This window comes from Moschus berezovskii, chromosome 6 (genome assembly GCF_049115385.1).
Source record: "Moschus berezovskii isolate FMDL1 chromosome 6, NW_MosBer_1.0, whole genome shotgun sequence".
NCBI classification, from domain to species: Eukaryota; Metazoa; Chordata; class Mammalia; order Artiodactyla; family Moschidae; genus Moschus; species Moschus berezovskii.
In genome coordinates this window covers 31825323-31833898 of record NC_142465.1, presented here as the reverse complement: position 1 = coordinate 31833898, position 8576 = coordinate 31825323, and the positions used below count along the sequence as shown (strand labels likewise).

Sequence of the window (8576 nt, the reverse complement as noted above, 5' to 3'; positions counted from 1 at the left end):
GGAAGACAAGGAGAGGGCCAGTGGGAGGGAAATGGGCAACACAGAAGAGGGGTTACTACAGGCCTGGTGCTTCCAGAATGGGGCTGGGGCTCCTCAAAGTCTTCCTCCTAAGACCTCCCAGACACTTCCTGAACAGAGGACATGCAAGGTTAGGCCACACAGGGGGCAGGGGAGTCATCTTAGCCTCCGAATTGAAGCTCTGAGGTGTGTGGGGGTGAGGGCAGTGAGTGGGCCGGTTGGGAGAGTCAGTAGACAGTATCCCCTTACCAGCTACAGGGCTTTGCTGGGAGGCTGTTCCAGGTGCTGATGAGAGGTGCGTATGAGAGAGGGGCCAGTGTCAAGGCTCTCATCTCCCCTTGTTTGATGGACAGCAGTGGGGATGAGGTGGGGTGGGGTCCAGGATGACACAGGGTGGCCCCCCTGAGGTGGCTGTTGGCACTTGTGACAGTTACTGCTGTGGTGCGTTGTGTGGTGGAGGTGGGAGAGCAGAATGAAGGTGTGCCCAGAATGCACGGTGGGTGGGAAGGGGGCTAAAAGTGTGCAGGCAAGCGCACACACAAACAAACATACACAGCATTCCAGGGGATTCCCCTGCCCTCCTTTGGGTCCCTTCAAAACAGGTCGGAGGAATGAGTCCCAGCTACCCCAGACCCAGAGGTGTAACTGAGGAAGAAGGTCAGCGCTGCCTGGCCAGGGGGAGGCCGGCAGCATCCGGGACAGGCCCTGCAGGAGCACAGGCTGAGGGCAGGCCAGAAGCACTCCAGTCCTCAGGCCTTCTCCCTGGGCTGGGGTGCTCACCAGTCGGTGCATGGGGCTCACTCCCAGAAAACCAGACATCACAGCACAGTAAGCGGGTCCCTCGGTTTATTGGAGAACCGGGGGAGACACGAGGCCAGAGAGTTAGGGGACATGGGAAGGAGGGCTCTTCTTCCCGGGCGAGGCCAGAGGCCATGACAGCGGAAGGGAGGAGTCCCTCCCCAGGCTGCATCCCTTTCCGGTGCGACGAGCCGAGCCTAGCAGAGGCTGATGGCAAGGGGGGCGTGGTGTATTCTCAGAACACGAGGGGACGGCTACCGAGGCGCTGCTGTTCTCAGCCAGCAGTGGGCGCGGTGGCACTTCCGGCAGGCCGAGGGGCCTCTCTGGCTCTCCCTGGGGGCCGCCTAGCACCTCCCCAGGCTGCAGGAACCCCCTCCGCAGGTGGTGTTGAGCTGGCCGCAGGGTGCGCACAGGCCGGTGCTCACCGCCAGGTTCCCGCTGCAGGGGGCGCTGCAGACGCTGCCCGTCACCGGCCGCGAGCCCGACACGCAGAGGTCCCCGCAGACGACCCCGCCGCGGGAGCTGCTGACACCTGCGGGGACAAGGGCGGTGTCAGGAGGCCTGCTAGTGGCCACCGCGTCTGGCCACCTTCCTCTGGCTTCTCTTATCTGTTAAGCCCTCCCAGGAAGGACACATAGGGCCTTCAGTTTTTGTTCTGAAGATGTGGACTGAAACAGCCTGCAAGTCAGGAGCCCTGGCTTCTGGCCCTGGGTCTCCTTTGTGACCTTGGGCAAGTCCCTTCCTTGCTCTGGGCCTCAGTGTCCTCACTATACAAGGTGAAGGTTGTACTGTGTGACATCTGAGGTCCCTTCCTGCAGTGAATTTTTTCCAGTCTCATTCATGCTGTGAGGTTCTTCCTGTTAGCTAACCTCGGTCTCTCCTACTGTATGACTAACCCACCCCCATTTACTGAGGGAGTTATTTGAAACACTCCTCCTGGTATCTCTATACACTCATAGCCAGGACACTCTTATTGCCCAATCTAGAAGTTTCCTTTTCATGGCTCAGAATACTTACAGACATTTACAGCTCCAACGCCTTCACACAGCCTGAGTGGGGAAAAGGTGAAAAAGGGAAAGAGAAAACAGGTTAGAATAAGATCCTCAAGTTTCCCCTGGGTGCCAGGATGGGTCAAATGGGCTATTTCTGGCCTATATTTATGCCCTTGTGTTAACTTTTATAAAGTGATGTTCTGGCAGTTGCAGCAATGCCAGGGCACACTATTTAGCAAACAGAGTATATATTGAATTTCAGCCTCACTTGCCCATCAGTTGTCTGCTTTTGTGCAGTGCACAGCCAGAGCAACAATGCCTGGCATACCTGGCTGGGCTCAGCTTTAGGAAGGGGAAGTTTCCTTTGGGGAGTCACATGAGGCCAGGATCAGAGTTTGGCCAGCATCTCCACCCTAGGGCAGGATGACTGCCAAGAAAGCTGGCAGGGAGTTTATCTTACTAGGGCTGAGGATGGAATAATTTGAGGATGCTCTGAACTGGGAGGTAGGGCACCTAGATTCTAAATCTAGGAAGGCCCTGGGCTCTCTGGGACCTTGGACACTGCAGTGGCACTGGCCTTCGTTTCCTCTCTGTGTGCTACTGACCGTGTTCTAGTCGTTTGAGATATGGGTTTCAAACACCTCAGAGTCTAGCTTGGGACCAGTTCTTAGGACTGAGACTAGGATGAAGAAAAATTAGAAGTGGGCAGACCTATGCAAGTGGAATTCATGGGGCAATCAAGATGATCCTCACCTCTGCTCCTCTCCCTCCAACAGGCGCCTGTAGGTGGCGATCTCGATGTCCAGGCCCAGCTTGGAGTTCATCACCTCCTGGTACTCCTTGAGCAGGCAGGCCATGTCCTGTTTGGCCTTCTGAAGGGCCTCCTCCAGCCCGGCCAGCTTGCAGCGGGCATCATTAAGGGCCACCTCACCCTGCTGCTCAGCCTGGGTTACTGCAGCCTCCAGCTTGGAGTTCTAAGAACCCAGGAGAGAATAAGGTGGGTTATGGCCTCTGGGTCTCTGTGTCCATTTCCTGGATGTGTCCAGTCTCTCCACCCAGATGAGATCACCCCAGGAACAGACCTCTCCCTTTTATCACCTAAGACTGTCTGAGTGGCCATAATCAAGGACTCAAGTCATCCAAATGGGCTGGAGAGTGAATGATGAGATCCAGCTGGGCACATACACTGCCAGTGGGACCCTGGGTGGGCCTCAAAAACTTCCTACCTGGCACTTGGCATTCTCGACCTCAGCCGTCAGCCTCTGGATCACGCGGTTCAGCTCGTTGATCTCCTCCTTGGTGCGGCGCAGGGTCTCCCCATGCCGGATCACCGTGGCCTTGATCTCCTCACACTGGGGGGAAGCAGAAAGGCTCGTGAAGCTCAGCATGTGACATTCCACCCACTCAGGACAACATGGATGATTTGCAGGTTGTACAGTGCTCAGCCTGTGTAACCATACATGGCAACTGTCCTGCCACTGTAACCTGAGAACTGTCTGCCCTTCTGTTATCATCGCTAGGGATCAGAATCCCTGGGAAAAAAAAGGTTTTTCTAATTATATATACCTCAAGTCCCTACCACTGCTGTGTCTAGGAGGCAGGTGTCCTGGACCACTCACCTTGCTGCGGTACCAGCTCTCAGCCTCGGCCCGGCTGCGGCTGGCGACATCATCATACTGGGCCTTGATCTCGGCGACAATGCAGTCCATGTTCAGGTCCCGGCTGTTGTCCATCTTGACGATGACTGAGGTGTCCGAGATGTTGGCTTGGAGAACACGGATCTCCTGTGGATCGGGAGTCAGGAAAGAGGAAGTATAAGCAAGTTATCTGAGCTTTTCCTCACCCGCCAATGGCTGTAATCGCTTTGGTCCATCTGGAGCCAAAGTCTTGTTTGCAGCAGACAATTCCCTGATGAAATTGCATCGCTTTCCATACAGATAAGAAATCCCATTTAGAAGAACATGCAATTACTTCTCAAATGATTGCTTTGGGGATTTTTCAGACCCCTGTAAATCTTGTCCTGGCAGCCAGCATGCTGGGGACACTTCCTTGGGGTCCAGGCCCCTGTGTGGGGACCCATTTCATGTTCTCATGGACCAGCCACAGGCTTCTGGCTGCCAGAGAAAATTTGAGCTAGAGAAAATGCGGTCAAGGTGTGTGCCTGGGCTTTGGTTTTCCAAGGCACAGCTGACCTAGAGGTCATCACCCTTACTAATTCCATGCCTCTTACTAATTGTGTCCCGTTTTGCTTCTCCATTCCTCTGCCTAATCCTTCAATCTCAGCCTGTGTTCCCGCGTCAGCCGGCCAGTGAGGGGGCTGGACCGGGGCTCAGGGATGCCCACCAGGACGGAGAACCCTCTCACCTCCTCATACAACCGCCGCAGGAAATCGATCTCCTGGATCAGGGCCTCCGAGTTGGCCTCCAGGTCCGACTTGCGGATGTAGGCGCAGTCCACATCCTGTGTGGGGTTCAAGGGGCCGTGAGATTCAAGGGTGCTCTGCGGGCTTGGCTGCAGCATGGCAGGACAGAGAGGACAGCGTGGCCAGGGGCTCAGGGAGGGGCTTGGCTTAGGCACTTACCTTCTTTAGAGCCACAAACTCGTTCTCTGCTGTGGCCCGAAGAGCAACTTCTTCTTCATACCTGAGGGGTATGGGGAAAACAGGGCCCCTTCTGAGCAACTCTCAACTTGGCCATGAAGCATGCAAGCAAACAAGCCTGATTCCTAGCTCTCCCCGCATCCTCAACTTGTTTCCCCACCTCCAAAAGAAATGGGGTGGGACCAGGGAGGAACCAGGTGGTTGGTCCAGGCCTCCTGGGGTACACAGGACTATTGAAACCCCTACTTTCACATCACCTCTGGCTCCTTAGTGGGGTGGGGGATGAAGGGGGGCGCCGGGGGCAGGATCTAGAAGCTGTGTGTGTGCATGTGTGTGTGCGTGTGTGTGTGTGTGTGTGTGTGGCTGGGGCTGGGAGGTGCCTTATCTTCTCACCCAGGTCTGTATTTCCCTTTCCTCTGACTCCGAACCCTTGCCCCAGGCTTTGCTACAGGTGGTAGGATCTCCCCTCTGTCATCCTCCTCCTGGCTCAGCCAAGGGAAGTGGAGCCTGCTGCTTCCTCCTGCTCTGTGGGCAGGCCTGCTCAGAGCCAGAGGCAGGGAGCACGGTGGCCTGGCAGTGCATGGCTGAGGGTGTAACTGAAGGAAGGTGGCCAGCTCTGGAAACTAGATTCCTTTAGAGGATCCAGTGTGCGCCTTCGTATTCTGTGTTGCTCTTTGTCATCGGAGGTCTCTGTCTGTGACTCTGCCATCTCTGCCTGCCAGGGGACTGTAAGTCCCACAAAAGCACGAGCTGGGTCTATCATTCACCCCTGGATTGCTATCACCCTGTCCAGATCTGCCTGGTGCCTGGTAGGTGCTCAAAAAGTGTTAGCTGAGTGAAGAGGTGAACTTCAAAAGAAGGTCCAGGACTTTGAAAGCTAGACTCAAAAGGATCAGCAGTGTTAGTTTTTCTGGGGTCCTAAGAGAAGGATCTATGGGTAGAAGAAAGGGAGAGAACATCATTTCCCTGATCTGCTGGTAGGAAGTCAGGCTGAGCTCCGTCCCCAGGGGGCCAGGACCCACCCATGGAACCCATGTGCCACGAGGAGGGGGAGAGGGCACAGGCTCTTCCTGCTCCTCAGGCAGAGACCCAGACACAGGTCCGGACTCTCCCCTGTGCTGGGAGCCACCTTCAAGCCCTTCCCAGAGCCGGCGCCTCCCCACACTCACTTCTTCTTGTAGCCCTCCAGCACTTCCTGCACGTGGTTGAGCTCCGAGGACAGCCTTCCACTGTCGGCCTCCACGCACTCAGCCTCCCGCCTCAGTGTCTCGATGTAGCCCTCGAACAGGGGCTCGAGGTTGCTCTCGCAGCACTGGCGGTTCTGGTAGAACTGCAGCTTGGTCTCCAGCAGCTTGTTCTGCTGCTCCAGGAAGCGCACCTGCCGCCCAAAGGCAGAGCCTGAGAACCTCTTCTTGTAGGACGGGTCCCAGCACCAAGACCCAGGATCCCTAACTCTCTGACCCAGAGTTCTCAGAAGCATTATGTCCCCTCTCTTAAAACCATGTTCGGGCTTCAGTGGCTCTCCTGGAAGTCCTTCCTTGGAGCTAATGTCAGTCTCTTCTAAGGCAGTGTACCTACTGTCATGGAAAGCACTAAAGCCATGCAGAGTCCAGACCCTGCTGCTCTTGTTAATAATGTGTCCTTGGGCCCAGCACTTAACTCGTGTCCTGAGTGCCTGCCTTGCTAAGAGTTTAATGAGCCCTGGTGCAGAAAAGCACCTGAATGCAGAATGTCTACTATTCCAAGATAGGTGTGACTGTCAGTGTGCAAATAAACAGGTCAACTTTTTAGAAAGACCGACTGTAAAAGTTAACAAATAAAGTATGCATCAATAATCAAAATCCTACGACAAAAATGCAATGAGAATAATAGTCACCTGGACTATTAGTGGGGATGTGGTGTGTGCCAACCCCCTTGTTTTACAGATGAGGAAGGTTTATAGAATTGAGAGGTTCCCTAACTGCCTGAGATCTCATAGTGGCAAAGAATTCAAACTTTGATCTTCTGCCCTGCGGGGTGGGGGGTGGTGTGGGGGGAGCAGGCTTCTCTTACTACAGTAATTGCCGACAATTGTGCCAAGGAAAATTTCACATCCATTCTTCTTCCGTGTGGTTGGCCCACCACCCCATTCAGATCCTTTTGTGTAATAACTTTGCCACATCCCTGGTAAGTCCTTTCTTGTGCTACTCTTGGTCTCTCATGCTGTTAAGAGCTCAGATCCTTTTGGCCCTTCCTGGTGGGTATCTCTGTAGCATGAATTCTCATAAGTTTGGCTCTGGATAACCTTCCCTGGCCCCAGAACTTTTTCAATGAAGCCTTCTCCCCTGGCCTCTTGAACCACTGCCTCATGGCAGTTGCCTGGATTCAGTGGAGAAGACTTGAGCTGGACACTTACATCTGCAGATGGTTTCAACCAGACCACATACTACCTTCCTCTCCACAAGGCCAAGGAGAGTGGGAACCAAGTCTGTCGCTCACCCCTGGATCCCCAGGCACAGAGGCATAGATAAACCACTCTGGCCCCTGCTCCGTGGCCAAGTAACCACTGTTTAATAAAGGGCTCTGTGTGAACCAGGAGATTCCTTCTGGGCAGTCTTCCAGTATCACACTCACCAGCCCTGCTTGGACATGGGGAGCACCTCCTTGCCAAGTAAGCAGCTGCTGGTCCTCAAATGCATTGAACACCCACACAGCAGCCCTTTGCTCACAAGATGTTATCTCTCAGCCCTAGAGTTTCTGCCCTTAGTTCTGTTTTTGTGTTTTCAGTTTGTCTCCGCCATTAGACTAGGCAGCTTCTGAGCCTATTCTTGTCTTTCTGTCTGTGTCCAAGAGGTATTACTTCCTCTCCTTATGGACTGAGGGCTTCTGTGGGCTTGTTTCTGACTCCTTCCTTAGTGCCCAGCTGGGGTCCTGAGCAAGTGTGGGATTCAGGAAAGGCATGATCAAGGAGACTCACCTTGTCGATGAAGGCTGCGAACCTGTTGTTGAGACACTTGATCTGCTCCTTCTCCTCCTGCTTCACGCACTGTGCATTGGGGTCAATCTCCAGGTTGAGGGGAGTGAGGAGGCTCTCGTTGACTGACACAGTGGTGATGCAGGGAGGGCTGGGTCCACACACGCCACCGGAGCGGTACCCAAAGCTGCGGCTGAAGGAGCCAGCACGGAAGCCCCCGCAGACGCTGCGGCTGCCGAAGCCCCCGGTGAGGCCGCGGTAGCAGGAGATGCCGCGGTAGGGGGCGGCCGTGATGCAGCAGCGGCCGGGCCGAGGTCCACAGGCAGAGGCACAGCTGAAGGCGCGACCGCCGAATCCAGAGCCCACAGTGCTGAAGCCACAGGTCATGTTGGAGACAGGGAGGTGTCTGAACAGTGGAGAAGCTGGCAGAGGACGGAGCCAAAGGCTTGTGCTCCCTGAGCTGTGGCAGGCCCTTTTATGCACCAGGGCAGCTGGCAGTAAAAGGGGCAGCAAAGAGACAATAGCTGCATTTTATTGGCTTGGCATCACCCCGGCCTCTTAAGAGCCAACTGCTTGCCTATTCAGTAGAGCTGTGTCAACAATCTCGGCCTCAGGCCTGTTTCATCTTCAAAGCCGTTTACAAGCTTCCTCATGGCCTCTCCCTCTCCCATTGCTACTAGAAGTGGAGACCTCCTAGAAGTATCTAGTTGGACTCCGTACTCTGAGTGCAGGCAATAGTTGCAGTGACCTGGGGTAGAGTTCTGCTCCCCAAATCCTTTTCTGGGAGGCACAGAGCTGGACTATGGGCCCTGGACCTATGACCTGGCCTTGGGGTAGAGTGGTTGGCCTGTCCCATAGAGGTGGGGTTGGCTTGTCCCAAACAACCTCTTGTTCTGGGCTTCTTTGCCTTTATCTCTTAAAGTATGTCCCATTCTTCACTGTCAAAATGAGCTTCTCTTAAGCTATTCCTACCCAGAGCCTATTCAGTGATGGGGGTTGGGGGAGAGAGCATGGCCCCTGCACTTTGGATATTCCTAGGAAGGCAGGAGCCTTCTAGTCAGAGCCTTTCTGAGTCAGAGAGTTCAGGAGAGAACCAGGGTTGTTCTTCAGAGCTCTAGGCACCACTACTGGTGGGCTTCCCAGGTGGCGCTGGTGGTAAAGAACCTGCCTGCCAATGCAGGAGACTTCAGAGATGCAGGTTTGACTCCTGGGTCAG

At 54.8% G+C, this 8576-nt stretch overlaps 1 protein-coding gene across 1 annotated transcript; it reads right to left on the bottom strand.

Moving 5' to 3' along the window:
• Positions 1-864: 864 nt before the first annotated feature.
• On the bottom strand, positions 865-7785 carry LOC129536574 (keratin, type II microfibrillar, component 7C). Its single transcript, XM_055395579.2, has 9 exons — positions 7364-7785; positions 5577-5785; positions 4390-4450; positions 4173-4268; positions 3428-3592; positions 3035-3160; positions 2562-2782; positions 1834-1865; positions 865-1348 (listed from the first exon to the last, which is right to left on the bottom strand). The coding sequence occupies exons 1-9, from the start codon at positions 7745-7747 to the stop codon at positions 1161-1163; spliced, it is 1482 nt and encodes a 493-aa protein (XP_055251554.1). The 5' UTR covers positions 7748-7785; the 3' UTR covers positions 865-1160.
• Positions 7786-8576: the final 791 nt, after the last annotated feature.

Excerpts from the sequence above, each read along its gene's own strand:
- LOC129536574 (XM_055395579.2), bottom strand. The coding sequence starts at position 7,747 with ATGACCTGTGGCTTCAGCACTGTGGGCTCTGGATTCGGCGGTCGCGCC. Across the intron at positions 2,783-3,034 it reads TCGAGAATGCCAAGTGCCAG|AACTCCAAGCTGGAGGCTGC; the intron begins GTAGGAAGTTTT and ends CTGGGTTCTTAG. Across the intron at positions 1,866-2,561 it reads TTGGAGGGAGAGGAGCAGAG|GCTGTGTGAAGGCGTTGGAG; the intron begins GTGAGGATCATC and ends TTCCCCACTCAG.